This window comes from Schistocerca serialis, chromosome 6, assembly GCF_023864345.2.
Source record: "Schistocerca serialis cubense isolate TAMUIC-IGC-003099 chromosome 6, iqSchSeri2.2, whole genome shotgun sequence".
Classification (NCBI taxonomy): domain Eukaryota; kingdom Metazoa; phylum Arthropoda; class Insecta; order Orthoptera; family Acrididae; genus Schistocerca; species Schistocerca serialis.
This window is the reverse complement of record NC_064643.1, coordinates 563,960,035-563,987,361: the sequence shown is the minus strand read 5'-3', so window position 1 is coordinate 563,987,361 and position 27,327 is coordinate 563,960,035. Positions and strand designations below refer to the sequence as shown.

At 35.4% G+C, this 27,327-nt stretch overlaps 1 protein-coding gene across 1 annotated transcript in view; it reads left to right on the top strand.

Moving 5' to 3' along the window:
* LOC126484987 (solute carrier family 12 member 6) overlaps window positions 1-24,162 on the top strand; it is a 201,732-nt gene extending 177,570 nt beyond the window's left edge. Inside the window, exons 19-20 of the mRNA XM_050108593.1 lie at window positions 4,110-4,249; window positions 17,291-24,162. Coding sequence (XP_049964550.1) covers window positions 4,110-4,249; window positions 17,291-17,382 — 232 coding nt within the window. The 3' untranslated portion in view covers window positions 17,383-24,162. The remainder of the gene's footprint in view (window positions 1-4,109; window positions 4,250-17,290) is intronic.
* The last annotated feature ends 3,165 nt before the right edge of the window (window positions 24,163-27,327 follow it).

Here is a 27,327-nt window from a genome sequence, read left to right as displayed (position 1 = left end):
GGGGGACGTTGCTGTCAGGGTTCCTCCGAGCCATAATCTGTAGGTGGTGGTCATCCACTGCAGTAGTAGCCCTTGGGCGGCCTGATCATGTCATTGACAATTCGTATCTCTCTGTATCTCCTTCATGTCCGAACAACATCACTTTGGTTCACTCCAAGACGCCTGGACGCTTCCCTTGTTGGAAGCCCTTCCTGGCACGAAGTAACAATGCGGATGTGATTGAACCACAGTATTGACAATCTAGGCACGGTTGAACTACAGACAACATGAGCCGTGTACCTCCTTCCTGGTTGGAACAACTGGAACTGATTGGCTGTTGGACCCCCTCTGTCTAATAGGTGCTGCTCATGCATGGTTGTTTACATCTTTGGGTGGTTTGGTGACATCCCTGAACAGTCAAAGGGACTGTGTCTGTGATACAGTATCCACAGTCAACGTCTATCTTCAGGAATTCTGGGAATTGGGGTGATGCAAAACTTTTTTTGATGTGTGTATTAATAAAAGAAACACGTTTTGTGTTCTAAAAACTACAACTGGATTATTTAAAAGGCATTTTGTCTATTATTAACAAATATACAGTTTGTGCAGTTTCTGTGTGAATGTACCTACCGACTAACTTGTTAAATTGTCTAGATACTAAATTCTCTTCAAGATGACAGTATGAACAGGATGAAAAGTGTATAAGAATAATGTAATGTAACATGATAACTTTTGTAGTTCAACAATCTAGAGTAGTGCAATGTGATATCAATTCAACAACTTGAGTGAAAGATCTGAAGAGCACTTTGGTGTGATTCTCAGGAAGTCTACTTCAAACTGCATATAACAGTTGCTTGAATGACATTCTTTCTTCTTTTCTTTCATGTGAAACTTCAGTCACAGAGCAAAAGAGAGGGAAGGGGGGATCCGGAGCTCTTGGCACATGGAAGGTTTGGAAGTGCTGGAACTCACTTGCACTCCCAGAACTGCTTTCCAACTCCAGCAGTATGATGAACTATACCAGAGCAACAAAGTATTAACAGGCAGTAATGGAACTGCCCTGGGCTTCAAATTTCTCATGATCATGCCCTATTCTTTACTAGCAACAATTTTTGAAAGGAAAGAATTTGCCTCATGCACTGTTTCTTTGAAGTATCAGTAATGTTTATCCATTTCTTTCCTTGGTTGTCAAGTCACAGAAAAAAATGTAATGCTGACATTTTTCTTTTAAAAAACGTGCACCATAATATTGTGGCCTATAGTTTCTTAGTTATGACCTCTTCCACTAACATTCAGTGATGTGATAGCAGCTAATGAGACAATTAGTGATTCCTTCTGTGTATCATGTAATGAACTGCGCAAACCTCACATCATCTTCATCCAGCTCTGCCGTCTTCACATCTTTTATATCATTTGCACAGTTTCATCAGACTGTAAGTACCCATAGCTGTTTTTATTTAGGCTACAGTTTGTATTTGATCTTTGCCCTCTGTTCAATTTCATACACCTTTACTATCCGTTTGCATAATCTCTCACACCACTGAGAAAGAGAGCATATATCAAATGGTTTGCTGATCTTACTCATTTTGTACAGGATCATAGAAAATGCTGTTTTAGTATTACACACTTCCCAAGAATTTTCATGAAACTAATGTTCACAGTTCTATGAACCTTCCACCATGAACCATATGGTGGCTTGTAGAGTATCTACATAGATGTAGATGTACAATACTATACAAGAGTAGCAACCATGGAGTAGTGATGTTACCACATCCAGCTAAGGCAGCAAACTAGAAGTCCTTCATGTTGCATTCAAGCCCCATGTATTACCCCCTTCCAGTCTTCCACCAAATGCTTATATCGTTATAGTGATTAATTTTTCTTAAGAAAGGAACAGGTATAATATGCAATTGTGATGAAATTAACATTTAGTTATTGACTCATTTCTGCAAGTATTGCAAACACAGTGTACATTTTTAAATAAGGGTAGGCCTACAATGCCATATAAATGTTTGGCTGTTGGACTCATTCTTCTTGTAACGTGCTATCCTCTATCAAAATCCTTCAAAACTCTATTCATTGGTTATTCTTCTGTGGCTACAATTAAATTCTCAGTAGAGTTATTCGCTGGTAAATAATCAAAATATGAAAAAAATTCCTTCCCATTATGTTCAGTTCAGAAATCTACATCTGGGAAATGAAGATTGTGTGGCAGCACTGCCAATGAGCCATTCTTGAATTTGCATAATCACGTTGTTTTGATTTCCACTTCCATCTGAGCAACAAGACTTCTGGCACTATTTGGAAGTGACTGCTTGCTGTTCCAAGTTCATTAAAGGTTTTTTGTGTTAAATCAGAAGAAGAAATATCCCACTTTATGCCTCAAAAAGATCTCAGTGATCTCATTTGTGATCTAAATTTGTTGAAGCAGCAAGCCGAGCTTTTAACTTTGTGTTTAAAAGTATGGAGTATTATTCATGATACAAAAGTAAGTGTTTATCATGCCATCATGCTACTTTTTCTGAATGTTTGTCCAAGAAAGATGACACGATTTTTTGTAAAGATGCAGAGTCTGTTATGGCTACTCTTGGCCAAGATTCAGTGTAAATGAGTGACACTTGATACGGATTCCAGTAGAATTAGTCTGAAACCAGTACTTTCCTAGTATTCCCATTTTCAAGCAGTTGCTTTGAAGGAGACAAATGGGAACTTTAAACTGTTACATATATTCATCTCGTGGGGTAATTGCAATTCTTCTTGGGATTCAGCATTGGTACACAAACAACTAAGCCGCTTTGCATATGAGTGGGACAGCAGGAACAGAAGAAACGCTATTGTGGGGAAAATGACGTGCTCAGAATGAAATACTGATTGGATAGAAGAATTGTGGTGAGCATTTCTCTTGTTGACCCCAAAAATCTATATATACCTTCACTGCACATTACAGTGGCTTTCGTAAAAAACATTGTGAAAACCATAGACAAACTTCACATGGATTCATGTACTTTGAGAGAAGTTTTCAAGGATCAATGAAGCAAAAATAAAGGAATGAATATTTTTAGAATCACAAATTAGAAAATTAAGTCTGATGAAGATTTCTTTCATTTATTAAGTGATGTTGAAAAAAATAGCATTTCTGTCTGTGACAAGCGTCTGGAAGAATTTTTTTAGGGATCCTTGGGGCAGAGAAGTATCACAGTATTGTAGAAGAAGTACTGAGATCATACCACCTTCTGAAATACAACATGTCAATTAAACTATGTTTTTTAAATGATAATTTGGACTTCCTGGATAACCTTGACATAATTAATGATCAACATGGCGAAAGGTTCCAATGGGACATTTCACAAATGGAAAAGTGTTACAAAAGCAAATGGAATTCTGCAGTTTTGTTCAACTATGCTGGTACTTACAAAACAAAGTTCCTAAACCATAGTATTGCAAGGAATTTTGAAGGAAATACTTAAAGGTATGACTCTTTACTTTTTGTTACTCCCATCTTACTGTTTTTTGATTCCTTTTTGTACTAAAATTTTTGAAGTTAGCTGTTTGAAGTCTTGTTGTGAGAGCTTGTCATTTTGTCAGATACATACTATACATGGGCTGTTGTTAAAAAAAATATATTACATAGAAAGTGAGACCAATACATAAATTCTGAAATTAGGTCTGAATTTAGGGTCACATTATCTCTCAGAAACAGTGTTTATTTACTGGTGTTATTATTATTGTTGTTGTTTGTTTCTGAGGATTCACAATTCATTCTAACAATACAAGTGTTTGGTGAAAGATTAAGGGGAAAAAATTAAGAGACTCGAACACAGTAGAGACAGACAGGTAGTATCTTGTGTCTCTTATGACGAAAACTTTGTTGTATCTTTCTTTCCTGTATCCTTGGTGTTTCCTCTTTTCTCTAATAAGGAAACTGCATGGAATTAGAGTTTGTAGATGGCAGATTCTGTTTCACATGTCTTAGCATACAGGTGGTCCAGGAGATAATGATGTTTTTTTTTTTTTTTTTTCCGTAGTGCCCATTTTTTTCAGGTGACTACTTGAAATTGGGGTAAATTTATGACTGTTTGGCACATACTATATTTTTCCCATTTTTCATTCTTCCTCCTTTCTTTTTACAGTGATGAAGGCAATGTACGGAGGATGCATACAGCAGTTAAATTGAACGAAGTAATCGTCAACAGGTCTCATGATGCACAGCTCGTCATCCTTAATCTTCCAGGTCCACCAAGGGACACAAAAATAGAAAAAGAATCAAACTGTATCCTTTCTAAGTTTATAACTAATTTATTTGACCACCTCATAGTTTGTTTGTTTGTTTTCCAATCATTTGTCCCAAAATTATCATAATATTGTAGCTGTTTTGTGTATTCTATAGAGAAACAAGGAGGATGGTATATCATATGGACTGTATTTGTTGCAGAACTATATACTGGCAAAAATCATCCAAAATATACCCAGAGTTAACTCTGCCATATGTTTCCGAAAAATTTAATGAAAGAAAGACTGAATTAAATATCAAGTATCTTGTTTACTAATCAAAAATTTGAGCCTCAGTACAGCTGTTGCTATTAGGCACGTAGAAAATATTTGTGTAAACGGTATGGTAATATTATAACTGTGGACGTGGATTACCACAGAGGACTACACTTCAGTCACAGAAATACTCTGCATATTTTCTTGTCATTTGCATCACATGCAGGGCTGCAAATTGCATGATGCTTTTTGAATGTTGTTTCTTTTCTTTTAAGTGGTATACTCCCAGAAGAGCAGTGTCCTAATTCAGAAAGAGGTGTTGGTACTTTTCTTGGATGCTCAGCCTTTTGAGAACACTAACTGTGTTGTACTTAACAAGAGTTGTCTTTATTAGTGCTATTCTGTACAGCAGTTTCTTCAGAGAATGTATGAGTTCCACAATGGCATTTCCAACAATTGAAAACCAAATTATTTTCAACATTTCGTTGTTCATTTCCTGGTTAGAAGATAATATCACAAATGTTACTCTGTGTTATCTATTCCACATGTAGTGTTGTTGCAGTCAAGAAGTACTGAAATTTTCATCTTCTTCTTTCAACCATTCTCTATTTTTTCCATTCCAACATTACATACTGACACATGCCAAACTCATACTGCTGCCGACTGGTAACAAATCTGGTGATTTTTCATGGAGGTCTGCATCCCTTAGTGTACAACACCAGGTGTCATTGAAGAGTGTCGCGTTGCCAAGAGGTGTAGGCACACAACATGCCACTCGAGCCATTATGGTAGCAGATCTGCAGGACAACATTTTCAATTTATTGATGGCATCAAGGCAAGTGAGAAGTCGGCCTGAAGTTTTATAACATTTATTTGAAAACAGTTACAAAAAGTGCTCAAAATTATGCCATCCTGCTTGAATACATGCAGTGTATTGACGCTGGAGGTACCATTGCAGTCTTTCAAACACTGCTGGCAAAGTGGAAATTGCATCGTAATGTACCATAATGCATGCTATCAGGAATGTGCAGTCCATACCACCAGTCCACTGTGCCCTATCCAGTTGTCACAAAAGATTTCATGCAAGTGGATTCACACTGCATGTGCAAAGTGCACAGGTTCACCATCATGTTGATACTACATTTGCTGTAACATGATGAGTAGAACATGTTCCAACAACTCTAACAGAGTTTCTCATAAAAAGATTCAAGCTCTGGTGTATGCACTGTGTGTTGATGACCACACCCATCAGGCCTGCACACCTGTAGCACAAAATAAATACACTACTGGCAAAGTGGAAATTGCTTCGTAATCTACCATAATGCATGCTATCAGGAATGTGCAGGCCATACCACCAGTCCACTGTGCCCTATCCAGTTGTCACAAAAGATTTCATGCAAGTGGATTCACACTGCATGTGCAAAGTGCACAGGTTCACCATCATGTTGATACTACATTTGCTGTAACATGATGAGTAGAACATGTTCCAACAACTCTAACAGAGTTTCTCATAAAAAGATTAAGTTTATGTTTGTCAGGTGAACACGTAAGGACCAAGCAGATTATTGCCTACCAAGCTGGCCCAAATTTGACTGGGAAGCAATCGTGGTGATCATGAACAAATGTGCTGTGTGGATTTTCTCATGCCCTCATGTGTTGTTGATTGTGGCTGTGGAACGTACCCTCTGGTGTAAAGGATGTGTCATCTGTGAAAAGTATATGGTTTGGGAAGTGTGATCAAATGTCACACCTTTGCAGAAACTGTTGGGCATAATCCAATTCAATGTGGAAAATCGTCTGGATTAAGTGGACCTCCAGAAGGCGGTAGAGGTGCAAATCATTTTCATGCCACAACTGTCAAATAGTGGAATGATGTACACCCATTTTCCATGCAACACACCAGGAGCTTGTTGAGTGTTATTTTCAGAAATGCTAATGCCTTCTCTTCAAGCTCTGGTGTATGCACTGTGTGTTGATGACCACGCCCATCAGGCCTGCACACCTGTAGCACAAAATAAATACACTGGGTTTTGAAGTAGACCTTGAATGCATATGTGCCATTACAAGAATGTGCCAGTGGAAAACATTTGTCAGTTGAATCTGTCTCTTGTAGGAACCTGTGGATGACAGTAAATAGACAGTAAATATATGTGGATGTGGCACTCAACAGTTCAAAAACTGCTGAATGTACAAACATTGGGCAGCCTGAGCACTTCCATCCCCCACCCTGTAAGCACAGTGCATCCGAATAGCACACCATTTCTTGCCTGCTCCACACAGAAGCAAACACAGAATGTCCCCGTTTGATGACAGACTGATGCAGGATGAATCAGACTCCGCACTGTGCACAGGTACTGCCCTCGATGCAACATGTATCAAACAGGCATTTGCACAACCAAAAGCAACACATTCACATCCCAGTAAAAAGGAGAAAACCCACAGTGTTGTCCTGCTTGGAATATCTGCAATTATACTGACTTCAGTGTTTGCAAGTAAAGGTTGTAAAACTTCAACCCTATGTCCCTTTCACCTTGATGTCACAAATATATTGAAATTGTTTCCCTGAAGACCTGCTACCATAATGACTCGAATAGTATGTTGTGTATCAACACAAGCCACTCAGAAGCATCCATGAAGCAGTTGATTTTGAACTTCATTTTACTTTACAGAATCAAACAGCACAGAAAGAATGGGAAAAAACTTAAGAGACAAGTCTATGGATGCAGGGTTATTAATTATTCTGTAAGATGGATAAAATCTCTCGTCTGAGGATCTAAACAGCCATGTGAAGCAAAGGAGGAAAAGCAGAGAGGCAAGAAGCTAAAAGGAGCTTCTGAGGAAGACTGCTCATAAAAAGTTAGGCGTATCAAAGGAACATAGATTGAAGACACGGACAAGAGTTAAGTTGTGGAGTGCACCTGAAGATATTTTTAAGTTGTTTCAGCAAATTAACTGATGGGGCAGCTATTGAGATCTTGTTGAACGATTAAATGATACATGTACAATATTGAAACAAGGCAGGTGGTTGTAAGAGTTGATGATGCTCACCACTGTTAAGTGTGTGTTCATTTTCAGAAATCTGAACAAAATGTTTTTGGAAGATGCCTGTCATGTAACTTTGCAGATTTTAAATGAAATGGATTGAAGAACATTTCATTGAGAGAATTCAAAGGATATAGCTTGATGTGGATTTCTGCTTCATATAAAGATGAGCAACAGGACTAACTATTATCATTAAATAAAATTCAATCCATTAACATGGAGAATATAAAAATCACAAGCACAGAATTAAGTAGTTGTTCTGGGTAGAAAAGGAATCTATGCACCCTAAGGGAGTACACTGCTGACCATTAATATTACAACACCAAGCTGGAGCATGTAAGAAATGTCAAGTTGGTGTAAAATGTACAACATTCTTCAATATGCAGATGATTAGCATTTCAGTAGAGTCACACCAAATAGGTAAAAATAATGCCATGTGCAAGGAAAGACTATGATGTGACTTTCTCATTCAGAAGTCTCATTGCATTGCAGTGTGAGTGGATTGTGTTGTGCTTAGTGTCCTACAAAACTTGCATTTACCATAAGTATGAATAATGATGAGAATTCTGAATCGAAACGTTAAAACATGAAGTTACCTAATAAGTGCTGTTTCATAAGAAATTGTATCTACATGAACTATTTCACCAGAGACAATCTGAAGTAAATTTGTTTTCTGCATATAAATATCTAAAATGAAACCAGTTTTCAGTTACTAGTACTGCACATCATCTGGTGAAGTGCAATTTGGAAAAATAATGTGCATAATAACATATGAGGTGCACAAACGCAATGACATATCAGTGTTCTCGATGCTTTGTTGCTATGCCAGTTGGGCAGTTGAATAGTCTGTATAAGGTAAATGCAACATAAGACTCATATGTGGTACTGAACATCCAGCAACAAAGAAACACAAATGTTTTTCTACTACCTAAAGCTTTAAAAGTGAGTATAATGTGCACAGTTTAAAGTATCAGTTTTAGGTGGTGTGTGTTCCGAACTGTAGTTACATCAAATACTGGTAGAGGCTGTGCTTGAACTACCTCATCATTTATGAAACTGCCAACCTCAGTAAGAAATTGTGCGATAGCTATTACCAAATGCTTTGTGTTGAGTATTGATCGTTGTTTTAATTTATTATTTTGAAATGACTGAAGAGATAAATCCTTCTGTCATGGAGTTAGATTCTGACCCTCGGTCCCGATTTCAAGTCTTGGTCCGGCACACAGTTTTAATCTGCCAGGAAGTTTCATATCAGCGCACACTCCACCGCAGAGTGAAAATCTCATTCTGGAAACATCCCCCAGGCTGTGGCTAAGCCATGTCTCCGCAATATCCTTTCTTTCAGGAGTGCTAGTTCTGCGAGGTTCGCAGGAGAGCTGTGAAGTTTGGAAGGCAGGAGACGAGATACTGGCAGAAGTAAAGCTGTGAGGACGGGGCTTGAGTCGTGCTTGGGTAGCTCAGATGGTAGAGCACTTGCCCGCGAAAGGCAAACGTCCCGAGTTCGAGTCTCGGTCCAGCACACAGCTTTAATTTGCCAGGAAGTTTCATATCAGCACACACTCCACTGCAGAGTGAAAATCTCATAATGGGCTCATTGCTCAGGAATAATGTACATTTTTTATGTATCTCCGTTGTTATACAGTTGGCAAGTATTTTTATATCTTAGCACATTAGCATTCTACAGTTTGGAGTATGGAATCATGTAAGTATGTTAGAAAATTTAAAAAAGGAAACAGGTAGGATGAATTTATAATGGGGATTAGCGCAATTCAGTGGCAGGGGGAAAAGGAGTTCTGGTCAGGTTAGTAAAGGGTTATCAACACAAAAACAAATAAAGGTAATGTAAGTGTAGGCTCAATAATGACTAAGACAATAGGAAGTTGGTTAAGCTTCTCTGAACAGCGTAATGGACACATTATAGTAGCCAAGATAGACATGAATCCAACACACACTACAGTAGTAGAAGTTCATATGCCAGCTAGCACCACAGAGGTTGAAAGACTGTTTAGTGACATAAAGTAAATTATTGAGATAATTAAGGTGGACAAAAATTTATTTGTGATGAGTCTCTGGAATTCAGTAGTAGGAAACGGAAGAGAAGGAAAAATAGTATGAGAACATGGACTGGGCTAAAGGAATGAAAGCAGAAGCCATGTGGTTGGGTTTTGCACAGAGCATAATTTAATCATAACTAACATTTGGTTTAAGAATCATGAAAGAAATTTGTAGACATGGAAAAGACTGTGATGGTGAAATGTTGTAGACTGATTATATAACAGCATGACAGAGATTTAGAAACTAGATTTTAAAGTGTAACACATTCCTAGGGCAGGTGTGAACTCTGACAATAGTGTGTTGTTTATGAAATTAAGGTTAAAAATAGAAGAAATTGCAAAAGGTAGGAAATTAAGGAGGTGAAGTTATGGAGAGTTTCAGAGAGAGCATTAGGCAACAATTGAATGAAACAGGAAAGGAATGCAATAGGAGTCGAACAGTTAGCTTTGAGAGAACAAATAGAAAAGAAGCAAGGCTTAGCAGAAATCCCTTTATAAAACAGGAGATACTGAAGTTAATTGATGAAATGAGCAAATATAAAAAATGTATCAGGGGAAGAGGAAACAGAAATATAACAAATGACATTGACTGAAAGCGCAAAATGACTAAGCAATGATGACTAGAGAACAAAAGCAAGGCTGCAGCAGCAAGGATAACTAGGGAAAAGATAGATGTTGCCTATAGGAAAATTAAAGAGACCTTTAGAGAACAGAAAAGCACCTGTATGAGCATCAAGAGCTCAGATGGCAGTACTAAGCAAAGAATGTAAAGCTGAAAAGTAACATGAATGTATTGAGATATATGTTCTTCCAGGTTGTTGTTACCATTTTATGCACAATATTTTGATGATCAAACCAGCCGTCTTCTTCGGGTGCTGCAAGTTTTGCTGTTATTTGTACTTGCTGCCTGAATTTCAACTAATACTCAGTTGCACCAAAAAACCAGAGAGAATACATACGATTTCTATATAACGGAAACAAACCTGAGAACAATTTATAGAAAACGAATATGAAGTACATGAAGATGAGATGGGATTTGTGATACAGTGACAAGAATTTTGCAGAGTTCTGAAAGGCATAAGTTTAAAGAATGTCCTGGGAATAGATGATATTCTCCCTGCATTATTGAGCTCCTTTGAAGAACCAGCCAGGACAAAATTACTCCTTCTGGTGTTCAATACCCTCAGTATCCAGGAAGACTGTAATAATTCCATTTTCAAAGAAGGCAGGCGCTGACACATGAGAGTACTACTGAATTATCAGTTTAATAGATCATGGTTGCAAAATATTGACACAAATTATTTACAGAAGAATGGGGAAACTTGTAAAAGCCTACAAAGGGGAAGATCAGTCTTAATTTCCAGAAAATGTAGGAACACATGAGGCAATATTGACCCTACAATATAGCCAGAAACATACATTGAAGAAAGCTAACCTGGAATTCATTTGTACATTTAGAAAAGGCTTTTGGTATTACTGACTGGATAACATTGTTTAAATATTTGAAGATACCAAGGATAAAATACAGAGAATGAAAAAGTTATGTACATTTGTGCCGTAACTAGGCCGTAGTTAAGAGTTGAAGGACATGAAAGGGAAGTCATAGTCGGAAAAGGAGTGAGACGGGTTTTTTTCCTATCCCCAATATTATTCAGTCTATATTTTGAGCAAGTGAAGGAAACCGAGGAGAAATTTGCAACAGGAATTAAAGTTCAGGGCGAAAAAGTGAAAACTTTGACGTTTGCTGGTTACTTTGTAACTGTGAGAGACAGCATAGCATTAGGAACAGCTGTTGAGGAGAATGGGATAATGTCTGAAACAAAGATTATAAGATGAACATCAACAAAAGTAAAACAGTGGTAATAGAATGTAGCCAAATGAAATCAGGCGATACTGAGGAAATTAGATTAGGAGATGATCGCAAAAATTAGTCAATCAGTTTTTCTATTTGGACAGCAAAATTACTGATAATAGTGACAGAGAAGATATTAAATGTAGACATCAATAGCAAGAAGAGCATAACTGAAAGAAAAGGAATTTCCTAACATCAGATATAAATTTTAGTGTTAGCAAGTCTTTTCTGAAGGTTTTTGTTTGGAGTGTGTATCCTTTCGTGAAAGAGAAATGCGGATGATAAGCGATTCAGACATGAAGACAGTAGAAGCATTTGTAATGTGGTGCTATAGAAGAATGCTGAAAATTAGTGGGTTAGATCAAAGAAGAGGTACTGAATCAAGTTGAGGAGAAAATAAATTTATGGCACAACTTAAATAACCAAACAAAGGGATTGAGTGATACAACACATCCTGGGGCGTCAAGGAATTGTCAATTTTACAATGAAAGGAAGTGTGGAGGTAAAAATTCAAGAGGAAGACCAAGGCTCAAATATTGTAAGCAGCTTCAAATGAAGGTTGGCTGCAATAGTTATACAGATGTGGAGAGGTTTGCTCAGGATGGACTAACAGGGAGAACTGCATCAAAGCAGTCTTAAGACTGAAGACCACAACAACAACAACACCAGCAGCAGCAGCATATTGTCCTCAATTTTTTATTGTTATAGGTAATGTGTGTGTTCCATTTCAGGTTTTCCTGCATCTGTATTCCTTGTAGAGTCTAGAGATTTATGGTGGGCATTACTGGAAGTTTGTTTCATATGGTATGAGGATGCTATGTGATGGTTGTCTCTGTGTTAACAACAAGATTGTTTTCTCTTGGTTGTGTTCAAATACGTCATACTGAATCATATTTTTGGCCATATAAATGTAATGTGAATTCATGGTAATGCAGCGTGAAGTCTTAACCTGTCGAAGGACTGGTTGTCTGTTTTGTTATTGCCGACACTCTTGCTAGTTTTTTCTGATATCTACAGCATCACTCTACACATGGAAATCTTGACTCTAATTCTCATCATATATAGAGCTGTAAAAATATTATACCACTGCCTGGCCATCTGCCTAGTTTTTTTTTTGGTAATCTTTTCTGGCTGCAGTACTTTTCAGGAGTTGCTTAACTTCTTACTGAAATCCCTCTTACAGAGTGCTAGACTTCTGTGGCAAAGAGCCTTTGTGCCACACAAAATTTATGTCATCCCTTCATTACTAAGAACAGTTAACTGCTCATACTCATTGATTCATTCTCACGTCATGCTCTGTAAATTCTAACTTCAAGGGGAGCCTTCAGTGATATGGAATGAATCAAGTTACCTTTAACTGGATAAAGGAATGACTGGATTTACACAGAGTTTGCATTCCTGGGTACAAATATTCTGATAAATTGCGGAAGGAATAGGTAATGAAGTATTCTTTTGTGTTTCAATATTTTGGAATTTTCAGTTTCCTGCCTCATGCCCAACTACAACCTGTTTCAGACTTTTTCACTAGAGCATAAAACTCTATTCTGGACCCTAGGGAAGGATGCATAGTTCACCATATTTTATGGACTATAAGACACACCTTAATTTTTAAGCAATTTTCTTAAAAATAGAAAAAAAACCATTTTCACCATTTTTATTATTAGATTGCTGCCAGTGAGAGCGTTACTTATGCTGCACTTCTTGAAAGATTTAACACACTACCTACAGCTCATGTAGATTTGCATGTTTCCATGTCCAACTGTTATGGACGGATCACATAAATGTAAGTTTTTCATTCTGCGCAAATTTTCTGAGACTCGTTGCTCATGCCAGTGACTATTTTAATTCAAGAAAAGCTTCGATCTGAAGTGGAGAGTTCAGTGCTGTGAATATGAACTTATTTTTATCTTTCGTTTTACTGCCAGTGATCAGTACCATGAAATAATCAGTACTGTAGCTGTTGCCTTGTGCAGTATGGCACAAAAATAGTTGAATAGAAAGCAAAATTCTTGCTGAACTGTTAGAAGACAATAGTTCTGATATTCCAAGGGATTCAGACAATGTTACTGATAGTAGTAATGGAAGTGAAGAAGAAAACAACATGGCTATAATCAACCAAAAGTGAGATAATTGTGAATGATTTAGATGATGAAGTTTTGGCAGTCAAAGTTGTCTGAAGAAGGACAATACCATTATTTTAGAAACATTTAGAGGAATTCCAGATGTACAAATACTTCCCAGTGAGATCAACAGCATTATAAGCACTGTGGAATTATTTCTAGGGGATGAGTTGTTCGATCTAATATCGACACAATCAAACTTGTTTTTCGAACAACACAAAAACCATTATAAAGAAACTCCCAAGTCTTCCAAATTTGTGTATATCACTGCTGTTGAACTGAAAAAATTTCTGGGCATAAGTACCTTGTTGCAGAAAATAAAAAAAAAAAAAGATTATTTAAAGCACTATTGGTCAACAGATCCTCTAATAGAGATACCGATTTTTGGCAGGCTGATGAGCAGAAATCGATTTGAGCAGATATGGAAATGGTGGCATTTCAATGACAATTATTTACAGAACAGTCAGGAAAACAGAGTCTGTAAAACTGAACCTGTACTGAAGTACCTCATAGATAAATTTCAGGCCATATACCAACCTGAACAGGAGCTTTCTCTTGATGAAGCAGTGATACCATGGAGAGGGTGGCTCCATTTCTGGGCATATAATCCTAAAAATCTTATCACATTTGGTTTGCTTGTTCGTATGGTTTGTGAAAATGTAAGTGGATATATCTCCTATCTAGAAATATACACTGGCAAAGGAAAAAATCTTCAACACACTCTTCTCTCTGTACTTTCACCTCACCTTGGCATGTGTTGCCGCATTTATCAAGCCAATTATTGCAACAGTACAACTATTGCCAAGAGTTTGTGGTACAGCACGAATCTATAGAGGTCTCCCTCAGTGTTGATAAACAGAAGCCAAACCTCTAAAGAAAGGAGACACTGTATTTTGAAGACAAGGTGACATTTTGCTACTGGTATGGAAAGATAAATTGGAGGTGAGAATGGTAACAACAGTTCGTGGTTTTCTCCACAGTTGAAACGGGGAGGAGGGGTTACAGAAACTGAAATGAACTGTGATGTACAATACGTTTATGAAAGGCAAGGATAGAGCTGATCAGTATCTCTTGTATTTTGGGATAATGTGGAAAACCAATAAATGGACAATGAAAGTAGTTTTGTTTAGGTTGTGCTTTGTTTAATGCATACAAAGTGTATAGAAACCTAAATCCAGATATACAAACAAACAAAAAATGTAACTTTCCTACAAGAAGTTGCAAGAGCCAGGACAAGTGATCAACAAGGTGACACAGTGACTGTGGAGGAAACTGAAGGTGTCCATCCTACAGGACAAGCACCTGCCAAGGATTTATCTGATCGATTGTCAGGGAACATTAAAGAACATACTATTTGGACTATTGTGGGAAGTGGAAATACCAGCTCAACCTTGCAGAGTTTGCACAGCACATCATAAAAGAAGTGAAACAAGATACTATTGCCAGTTTTGTGAAGTATTGTTACATAAAGGTGTGTGTTTCCAAAGGCATCACACCATTCAAGAACATTAGAACATCACAGAAACATGTCTGCTAAGTTTCATTAGCATCAGACACCAATAAGTGCAGCTACATTCAAATAAGGAAGGCATGCACATTTTGCACATGTCTTACGAAAATCGCAAGGAACAGCAATAACCACGGCGCGGCATCAATGATCTTTCCAAAACACGTTATTTTTTACTGGGTTCATTTCTTAAAGTGCTGGGAGTTCTACACCTGTGTACAAAACCTGTACTATTCAAATGATTAATAAGTTTTGCGGTTCTGAGGGAAAGTATACTGTCACTTAACATGGAGAAATTGTATTTTCACCCCGAAAAAGGCTATTTTTAACAAGTAGATCCAGGAAAAATCTAGGAATTTATTTTCCTTGTCCACGTATACACACTGTAATGTCACACAAAATGACTATTTACTCCTATTATTTTGCACATACGAGAACAGTATTCAGTTTGTAAGCGAGTACAAAGTGAAAGCTTTAACAACAAACATTGAAAATGTAAATAGCATTTTGCAGTAAGAAAAGCATGATAGAAATAGGACAGAACCAGGTGTACCATCGAAAGTGGTAATTTATATGCTACTAACAAGCATCCAACAATAAGTAGTTGAAGTGCTGAAATTATATTGTAATCATTTGCATTCAGTTGAAGACAAGTGTTGAAAATGATATTATGAAGAGACTGGAATCTGCCATTGATAATGGGCACTTTTGTTTGTAAATTAGAATCTGTTCCCCCCAAATTCTATAGTAAAAATGGTGCTTGCTACTACATAAACAGGTTGGTGGACAATTGACAAGTAAGCAAAAGCATTTTCATTTTATTCAATCACTGCTTGTAGCAGATGATGAACAGCATACAGCACTTAGGAGATTAGCATGTAAGAGGATATGTCATTTACAGCATGTGTACCAAAGCAAAGCTTTTTTTCCACATTTGGACAGTTACTATAAACGTGGCATGTTTCTAATTGAAACACTCATAAAAACCTATTGTAGTAATTGTCAGCATCCCACAGAAAATTATGTTTTGTCATACACACAAATTAATATAGAGGTGCAACACACTTCATGCCATCAAAATCCATCAATACACCATGAACATTTGAAATCTCATCAGATACAAATTTGGTTAGACTGTGCATCTATCTGTTGCCTTTAACATTTCTGCCTACTGTGGCAGTTCATATTTAACTTGTTTACTTATTTATTATCCATATCCTACTTTCTTTCTGCTACCTGTTTCATCTTCTCTCTCTTGAGGTTTAGTCTACTGTCTTTAGATTTCAGTTGGTTTTCACCCTTTCAGGTTGTGCCTATCTCAGGCTGGAGCTCTAAATGACTTTCTCTAGATAACAGAATTTGAATATACAATATTGGTGTTTCTGTCTCCGATGTACCTACTTCATCCTATCATAAGAGTCTAAATTAGTGGCAGTGAAGATACTTGACCTGTTCAGCAAAGCAATGTTGACAGTGTTCACTGTGAGTTGTGGTAACAATGGTATCCAGTGTTTCAGCAACTGGTTTAGAGTGGTCAGTGAGGGAGTACTGGGCAGAAACTGTGTCCATAACAATGTATAAAAAAATTACACCAAATCCTGATGTCAGCACACTGATGAAATATGCAATAAATTCAGAAAAACAGTGTTCGTAATCACGAAAGATAGCGAAATAATAACTGTAAAAATAAATTTGTGCCACATATTTGTAGCTGAATTAATTGTACAAGGCAATGTGTGATGTACATAACCTGTGACCTTTGACCTGCAGGTAACTACTCAAAATTTTCAGTAAATGTAGCCAAGCGAGTTGTCAGTATTTCACATTCATTAGCTTCATCAGCTTGTATTGTCGCATCATATTGCATAGGTCAAACCTGTGATACTGAAAATAGTAACCAAGCCCTGCAAGGTACATTGAATGTTTCAATTTCGGTTATCAATTTACATTATCTCTTTCCTTCTCTTTCATTTTAACCTAAAAAATCCTGCCATTAATTGTGACAAAATGATACATTGACAACCTGGGTGCTGTAGAGAAAATCTGTCATGACTGGTGCTGCCTCTGGTTTAGACATCAGTGCATCCTTTCTGTTTTAATAATTGGTGAGTATACACATATAATCATCCTAAATTTTAACTCTTTAATAAGTTTGCAAAAACAGAGTATTATTTTATGCAGTAATTTCCAGTTTTGACATGAGCCACATGCAATATGATATTGAATGTTTTGTCCTTAATGTAAACAACAGATATGGAATTCTTAGAAGTCCTAACAGAAGGTCTTGAAAGAGTTCTGATGGTGCGTGGTGGTGGAAGAGAGGTCATAACAATCTACTCGTGAAGGGCACATGGCAGCAGTAGCAACACCTGTCAGACTTTAACACCAACATATTTACTTGAACACAATCACAGGTACAACAAGTGTAAGCTGATATTTCTGAAACCATTCAGATCAAGAAGGAAAGAAGATAGAAGAAAAAAATGTTTTGCATATCATTTAATGCTGGTTATACCCCAGAGTGATTTAAAAATGTATTTCACTCCATTAATTCTCTTAGTCCTTAAGTTTACATCTACCAAAGAAGTTTTGTCTTTTGCTAGAGTTTAAATACGAAGTTGTTCAACACTGTTTCATGTAAACCTTAACTGTACTGGGTTCCTTTAGGTCTGTGTTGCAATGGCATTGAATCAGTACCATTAGAGTTAGAAGATCTCTTGTAACCTGATAAGTATTCACACTGTTATCAAAATCCCAGATAATTACTGTTGGAGAAGGGGAGCACAATTAAATATGAGCTGCACTGCTGCTCCAAGTTTAAACATTAGGTACCTGAAAGATAAGGATCAATGACCAGCGAACAGATCACATAGTTTTTGCTATCATTTTATTATATCACAGATCCCTTCATCTTCACGATTAATTGATATTACTGAGAGACATAGATGAGACTCCCCTTATCCAGTCACTATCAGTAAGGGCAGTTGTGTAAACACAATTTTTAAGCATTATGTTAATTATGCCTTACGTTAATTACTCTTGTTAAAGTTTCTCTTTTACACATCAGAGTGGGACTGACATAAAGCAAGAAAAATAACTGAAATTGAAGAGGCATTACCAGCCAAAGGAAGTTATCTATTTGCTTGTGTTGTAGCATTTCTACATACCAGTAACAATATCAGGAAAAACATATTTTTACCTGTACATTTTCCAGGGAAAAAAAATTCACATTTATTGTAGTACCTGTAAACTGTCAAATTATGTCATAGTCTCACCTTCCCAACAATTTTATGTCTTGTGCTCAAGAAAAAAAAGAAAATACGTCACAGGCCTGTTCTTCACATAGCTCTTTCATAAACAGAATGCTTATGCCATATGTCAGTCAAGAGAAACTTAATTCTGTTACGTTCCTTAGAAAATCAGCTAACATGTAATATGTTGTCCTGCCAAGTGCTGTTTCAGGTAAATATGTGTATACTATGATCTCCTTTAATATTAGCTCATCGTCTGAATAACTTCCATCTCTTCATCACATACAACAAAGCAACTCGCTGTTTTCTACATCATGTAAATTTCTCATATAATCATCTTTATATACTTATATAACATTTTCATTCATTAAGGGATTAGAGGTATGCTGTCATCTGACATCACAAAATTAGATTCCAACATTTTGCAGCAGCATCGTTAAAGGTGAATTGCTGAAACATATAATTCTTGTTATGACAAGGAGTTATATTTGCAGTAAACACATATTTTTGCATAACTATACACTATTAGTACTTACATAAAAGGTACTCTTATGACAACAACATGTTTCACATTTGTTTTCAAAATGTGAACATCTAATGACACTTAAAAGTGTTTTACTGGCAGTTGCATCTGTGTGGTGTAAGTGATTGTGGTGTAAGACGTTGAACCATTACCACAACTATCAAAAATTTTTTGCTGTTCCGTGCTCAACAATTGTGAAAATGTCAGGTACTGTGTTAAAAAGGCGGAAATGTTTGCTCACAATTTCAGAGGAAGATTCTGTCTTTGTGGATTGTTTAATAATAAAGTAGGTGAAGGATAATACTATGTAAAGTAGAATCTGTGGCCAGTGGTAAAAGATTCAGATAATTGTTTAGTCCATATTCATGTAATTACTTATTGCAAATTCGGCTGGTTCATCACTTAGGAAAACCTTACTAGATTTTTTTTTCCATTTGTTACCAAAGATGTTTTAAATATTTGCAGCATTACAAAGTATCAGGCATAATTTAAAGTTGTGACTCATGTATCAACATGTTTATATAATTTTTTTTTAATTGAGTAATTTTATGTTCTAATATGTTTAAGGAGTTTGTCAGTTGAAGTTGGTAGTTCCTACATAACATGACACACTCATTCCAGCAATAGTGATTATTAATCAGCAATGAAAAAGCTAAGTTCTGTTGAATTTCTCAACAGACATGTTTCCCAGTTTAAGATTCAATGAAATACTTTCATTAAAATCTTTAAAATATCATGCTAGTGGAGTATTGTAATTATTTTCCTTGTGTGAACTTTGAAAAATGCTGGGAGTTTGTTAAAAATCTTGCTGCCAAATCTGAAATGGAGTTTATAAAGACAGTAGTAAGACTACAAAATTCAGTATCCTGATTTTCAAGGATTTGTGATTTCATGTCAAAAGGAAGGTATATACAGAATGGGCAAACTAAATGTAGAAAGTAGTAGTTTTGAGTATAGGAAGACTGTTAGACTTTTAAGGTACTACTGATTTGGAATTATACCTGTTATATAAGAAATAGCTTGAAATACTGAGAGAGCCCAGAAGAAAAAAAATTAGGTAAAATTATTACACTGCACCTTATTCAGAATATACCAAGATCAGTTGTAACGATTTTTTATGAGAGGGATTTTTTTTTGGCAAGATGTTTTCTTGATGAATAGCTGTACAGAATTTTCTTAAATGCACATGATCTTTCTGTTACAGATTTTCTTAAAATTTCAATATGCCCTATCAATTCATTTTTGAAATAAGATTATAGGAGAAAAATTTGTGTTTGGTATTACTGAACTACTATGCAATATCTATGTACTTTGTCAGCTACGTAGGCTTTTTTTTTTTTCAATCTCACTTCCTCCCATCTTCATCCACAAATAGTGTTCAAATTGGAATCAAAACCCATACACGAAACACTAGTGTTTTCATACTACAAGGACAAGATATGTGAATAAAATTTGTATTGATTTATGAAACTCTCTCATGAAATGCTGATGAATTTTTTTGTTTTAACAGTCAGCATTCTAATTCTGAATTCACAGCAAGCTCAAGACACATCTGACTCATTCTCCCATTTTGGTAATAAGTAGTTTGCTTGTTTTATTGATATGTTATAATTTAAATAGCTTTTTGATTTTTTTGATGTAAATTTTTATTATGTTTTCCTTAACTGCCACAAAAATGTGTTTGCACCAGCATTAATAGAGCATTTCATTAGAGCAGTGATAGATGTAATGTTAATTTGGATTAAAATTAGACTTCCATGAAGATTACACTTCTACTGTCAGTGTAGAATAGTAACTACCAGCAGAAATAATTACCTTTCTTCTCCCTCTTTCTTTCAGAAGCACAATTATGATTTCACTTGTCCCATAGTGGTTTGTCCTTAAGCACTCAAGAAAATAATCTATTAAAAGTAGTGCCCATGTCTTGTATCCATTTAATCTTATTTAAAAAGCCTCGGGGCCTTCCTATTGCCGTCATATTTCTGTACCGCAGTACCAACCATGAAACTTCTTGACAAAGATATTTCTGTAAAGTTCTTTACAAAGATGGAGAAAAGTGTAAACAATTTACATCAGTTACAAGAAACAGAAACAAATCACTTTTTGACCAAAATTTAAACAATTTACAGCATTTGCAAGAAACAGAAATAAATCACTTTGTGGCAAAAAGTTATTTTAAACGGGGCTAAATACAAAGAAGTGGGTATAATTCCTGGAATTCTTGTTCTCTTACAACTCTAACATTGTCACTATTTACATTTCAGTTTTTAAGTCAGGTGGATTTGAAATGTTTTTTTTCCCCCTTCTCATCATCAGCTCACTCCATCTCTGATACTGGCACAAGATTGTTAGTGATTAAATTGCGGTGATACCAAGAATTTTCTGCCTTAACTTGCCTTACACTATTTTAAAAAAATTTCTGCATTATAAGCAGCACATATGTAGGCTATAGACAGATTGTTAACTTCTAAATGCAGCAGCTCTTCACAGTTGGCCTCATACTATGTATGTATTTGTTTTTGGAGACTGTTGATATTAGGTACTAAAAGTTACTCATTATGAATTGTAGTGGCATGTTTTCCTAGTAAACAGTGTGCCTTTGTATAAGAGAAATCAGTAAAGATTTTTTTTTAAAGCTTAACCTGAATTCTCAAAGTATCAGTGTGCGCCTCCAATAAAAGTTACAAAAATAACAGTTATGATAAATGGTGTATGCATGACAAAACTGAACAGTTTAAATTTTATGAATGACTATGTTCACATTTAACTTTTGTGTCAGAAGATCACACTTGATTTTAAACATATGTATTTCAAGCACACTCATTTATTAATTTGTATTGCATTATTTCCAATATTTCACCACATCCACTTAAATGTGTATATTGAAATGCTTTCTTAAAAAGGGTCACCTTTCTAGTGTTCTATTTTATTTTGTATTTTTGCGTTTTGTATATTCAAATGGTTTAGACTGGACTGCGTCCAACTTTCAATGCTCCATGATTCTGATATTTAATTTATAGAGCACACTGTGTAACAATTTGTGAACTGTAAGAATAAACAATATTATTTTTGTAGCAGATTGTGATATAATTTTCTAACAGTTCAAATGTTGTTTAGAATTTCATTGAATATTAATGGGTGACAGATTGCTGAACATCACATCCATTAGTTTAAAGAATGAGTGTGAGTGTGGTACAAGAATTTAAATATTTAAGTAAGATTCTTGTCTATTTTTGTAATGACTTCATGTTTATACTTTTCTAGTGCAGCACTACTGCAAAGATATAACAATTATAGTATTACTGTAGCCAGTATCTGACTATGAGGGATAGATAAGTGTATCCTTTTCATAAAATTGCTGAAACCATGGCAAATATGAGTGTCTATTAACAATTTAATTAAGAAATAGCTTACCAACAAAATAAGAAACAATAGCAAATATCAGTTAAGACAGCTGACACACTGATATATTTCATTTGGTAGTTTCAAAAAAAAATCTTAACACAGGGATTGTTTGACCATGTTTCTGAATGTCACTTAAACAGCCTAAATCAGAATTGCTCTTAAAAAACATTAACTCATAGAGTTTTTTCCCCATTATGCAGTCAAATTTATTTCTCTGAAATAGGACTGTTCACATTCATAAGCCCAATTGGTTATTTGAAATCATCTTGTATCGATTTGTGTGATATTGGTTCATGGCTTCAGCTGGTTTATGAAAAGTGTTGATTTCTGTTACCTTCATATTATCAGTTCTTGTTTTTCTGTACCTCAGCTTTTAGTGGCCATCTATTATTGAAATAGACACATTGTAAAATATTTCAATTTTTTTATGAAATTTCTTATCTATGAAACAGAGTTTTTATCATTTGTGTAAAAATACATTATGAGAACTGTTTCTATAAGTGTTGAAGATACAAATAAATTGTTAGCTGTTTCCTATATTTGCCTGTTACATTTGTGATAAATTTTTTGATTGTGAAGTATTTTTGAGGATACCTTTAAACAGTATGTGTATATTTGGAACAGTGATTTTCTGATGACACTCACTGTCTGTACAATTGTATTATGTAACAGCACACCTCATATATTGATTTGTCCATAATATTTTAGAGGTTACTGTTGCACAAAATATTTTGAGAGCCAGCTCTATTGTGATAAAACTGTCTGATATATTTACTATATAGTTCATTATTTGTTTTCTTCCTCATGTGTGATTGCCCTTTCAGTTTCATCTTACAGTTATTCCTGTTTATTTAAATATAAGCAGTGATATGATTATAGTGCTTAGAAATCATGAGCTTCTCTTACAAAGTTTTCCTCCAGATATTATATCAGGCACATAACACAAAATCCATACTGATGTGTGAAGGAATTATAGGACTCACTGCCATTACTGTATTTAGGTTCTATGATGTTCAGATATTTAAAGCAGTTTAGTTGGAGACCCTGTAAAAATAATCATGTCACTGTTCCATCTCAATACAAAAATTTTATACAACTGTTGGAAAAGTTTTGGAGAGGCACATTATATGTAAATGCTAATGTGTGTGCGGAGTGATTTAAAGATGGAAAATATTTATAGTTGTTGTACGACTACTTGTGATGTGTGCTCATATAACAGTGCCAACCCGTATCTCTTTTTCCTGGTTTTGTGTATATTTCTGTTGGCCTTAATTACTTTTAATACTACATACAGCATTTTTCATCTTTTTTTTTTTTTTTTTTTTTTGTTGTTCAATGAGTGTTATTAAATGCAGCCTTTTTTATTTCAATGCAGTGACATATATTAAAGAACAATAATTATTTTTATGTTATCTCGGCATTTGAAAATGAAGTGCATGTTACACAGTACAGAATGAATATGTATTAAATATGGAGGCTGGATCCTTCATTGGCATATTAAACTTGGGATGCTGTAGAAATGTAGAGTAATGTTTTAATCTACATTAAGAAAGAAGTAAAATCAAGTCTCTTCAAGTAAAATGCTCATTCCGTATTTCAATTACATTCTCGGTGTTATAGAAATACATCTTTTAGAGATACTCCTATGTATATAAAACAATAGTTAACTGCATCCTTTACAAATATTAGGCTGTGACATGATTGAAAGAAAAACTAAAACAGCAATTAGTTTTTAAATGTAGTTGAAATGCTATCCTGTTATAAATATAAGTGTAAAATGCGTGTGTGACTGTGTGTGTGTGTATGTTGGAAAGAAAGGGAGAGTTAATCAGTAAAAATATAAATTAATTAAGAGATTAAAAATATGTAGTTCTTAAGTTTTGAGAAATAAAAGATGGTGAACTTAAGTCATTGTTTAAAACAGAATAAAATAAATCAATAAAATATAGCTTACCTTTTGTTTTCTTAAGTGCTTTGGTGTTCTAGTACAACTACCATATCCTTCCCATCTGATTACTTTGTGCCACTTTTGGTACAGGTATCTTTTTAAATTTAAACAAGCCCAAAGATTTGGTTTTAGATAACAAATAACTATCACAGTTCACCTACCTTACATGTGGAATAAGAAATGATCAGAAATTAAAGGATGAGCAAAATGTTAAAAGAGTATTCTGTGTTGAAGTTTTATGCTGTGGCCATTAAATTGTTCTGAGAGATAGCTCATGGACATCATCATATGAATGTTCACAGTGTTGAGATTCTCTTGAATTGCATTACATTTTCCTGATGACTCAATGTACATTGTTATAAATTCAGCCACTAGCATCACTCTTAAGATTACAGGCAGCCACATATTTTCCATTTCAACCATGAGAGCCTACAACTTAGCATATCAAGGGAGAAAAGAAAAGTAAATTGTGCCAGCTTCTTTGCATGCATGAGTTTATAGCTGAAATGGGAAATGAAAGCCACTCAGAATGAAATATAATGATACTTTTGAGTGAACTCCCCTTGAGACAAATGATGCATGAAATTGCAGGTTTGCATGGCTTGTTATTTTGAAAGAAAGTTGCAAAAATTGTCACTTTTGATAACTGATGATATTGGCAGGAACTTTCTTTAATTTTCTTCAGAAGAAGAAGAGACTACTGCATAAAATTAAAAAATACATTCTTTTTATGAGAGCACCTTACTGTAAGGAGCAGCTGTGATATCAGTGGAAATGGACTCATACATCAATACTTTGTTCAGGGTAGTTTATTGTTGGCACTTGTAACCAGGAATGAATTACTTGAGGGAAACCATTTTGTTCACTCACAGGGAACACACAAGATTTTATGCTTCTCACTCACCACTTCAAACTGTATACACAAGGACCTCAATGCACGGGAATGAAAATTTGTAATACATTGAAAGGTAACAATTTAATGCAAATGAATTTAAGTCCACTTAAAACAAAGCTGTATGACGCACTGACACTGAAATGTTAGTACACACTGGATGAATTCATGCAGGACGAACTGGAAATTTGAGCTGGATACAAAACTCATTGTGTTGTAAATGTACGTCATAAGATGAATAATTCTAATGTTCTTTTGATATAATAAGCAAGTGTAATCATGTGTGTTACATTCTGGAGCATCATCATGTGTAGGAACAAATGCTGCCACAGGCATCAACATTAGGAAACTGGTGACATTAAAAGCAACTCAGTGCTAGGAACACTTACAAAAAAATGTAAATTATTAATAAGTTGCACTAAAGATATGAAAACAATTTCTATCTTTTAAGAATATGTGATTTAAAAATTATGCAAGGAGTTCCACATTACATTAATGTAATGCCTGTTGTAAGTAATGCTTGTTGTTTTGCAGCTTGTTCACATCCACCCTTAGTCACCTTTTTTTTCCCATAGAGTACAATAGTTATGGCAGAGATAGTCCCAAGGAGAGATTTTGTCACAATGACATAAAAAATTACAGTAGTTATTACGTCCATCTGAAGCAGTTTTAGAAAAAAAGTTGTTCTTGAAATGTAAATATTGATCCCATGATTACTTCTAATTGTTATCTAATGTGTGTGAGAAGTCAAGACACATCTTCGAGTTATTAACCAACTGTATTCTTCCCCAACATCTTTTCTTGTTAAGTTGCTTTACTATATTCTCTGTAAAGAGTGTCAACATCAGTAATATCTTTTCTTTTAAGAATGGCTCTTCTTGCATCAATTCGTTCACAATTACTATGTTTTTGTTCAGAGCTACTTTAGTTACATTGACCTACCTAACACAGAACACTCAAAAAGAGTCACTGAGCAGAGCGGTTGATAGAATGTTTATTATCAGCTGTTCAATATATTTTGATACAACTGGCCTCGTTGACGTGTACAGTGTGTTTAATACAATTAATACACCAGCTTTATTATAAATCAATGTATTACTAATAGAACAATACCAGTTGCTAATACACTTATTAATCTAACTGTATGATTATTACACGCAGTTTTGCTGACACATACAGCTACTCAAAGAACAATTCTTGAAAATCGCTCTCCGAGAATTCATCAGCTATGAAAAATTCTCGCGCTTTTAGTGAAGTTTTTAAAACTTTTTTGGACTTGTGTAAGGGAGTCAGGAGATCTGTTTTTGGAAATTTACTGAAGAATTTAAAACTCATATATTTATGGCTATTGTGGGTGCGGGAAACTCTTGAGTCCAGTGAATCTATCATGACTATTTCTTGTATTGCACAAATGAACATTATTTCCTAGTCTAAGTTTGTTTAAGATTTCTTCAGCGTAAACTGACGACGACGTATCTAAAGCACGGGGACTGTCATAACGTTAAAGTGTTCTGGACTGACTTCTGCAAGTCCCTCTGGGAGGCAGGCCTAGAATACATTTAATGACTTTCTTCTGTGACTGACTAATGTTAGCTGACTGATGCATTTCCCCACAACAGTATTCCATATTGTAGATTCTAATGGAAGAATGCATAATAAGAGTAAATTAGCAGGTTCTTACTGACGTTTTGTCTTAATATATGAAACCAAAAAAAGGATTCTTGCTAGTTTGTTACTTAAGTATTTTATGTCTCCATCCCCTGATAGTCTTTTATAAATCACAGGTCCAAGTAATTTCACATTACTGTTCTTAAACTTCATTGCTCTGAAACTGAAATAAAGTTATTTTATTTTTGTTTTGTTTATGGACAGCTAGTTGGCCAGATACCAGAGATTACTCATCTTGTTTATTTCTCTGTTGTGATTTTGAACACTCTACTAATAGCATTAGCCTGTCTGTTACATAGGTCCTAAATATACTTACTTGATTTAAGTGAGGAACGCATAAGCTCAGTCACATTTTTACGAACTGGGTGGTAACTAGCAGCATGGTTATGGTGGCTGTAACAAAGGATAAGTAACTCATTAAAAGTAACCCCTTGAACTGATGACCAGTGATAATTGTAAGAGAAATCCTATGGCAAGAGAACCAGATGTTCACAGTTGAGTTGGTGATGGACTCAACTGACACGTCATTTAGTGGTATGGCTTTTGGCCACCTGGTGTAATGGTCATCGATTGTCAGTAGGTAATGGCGACTTTCTGAACA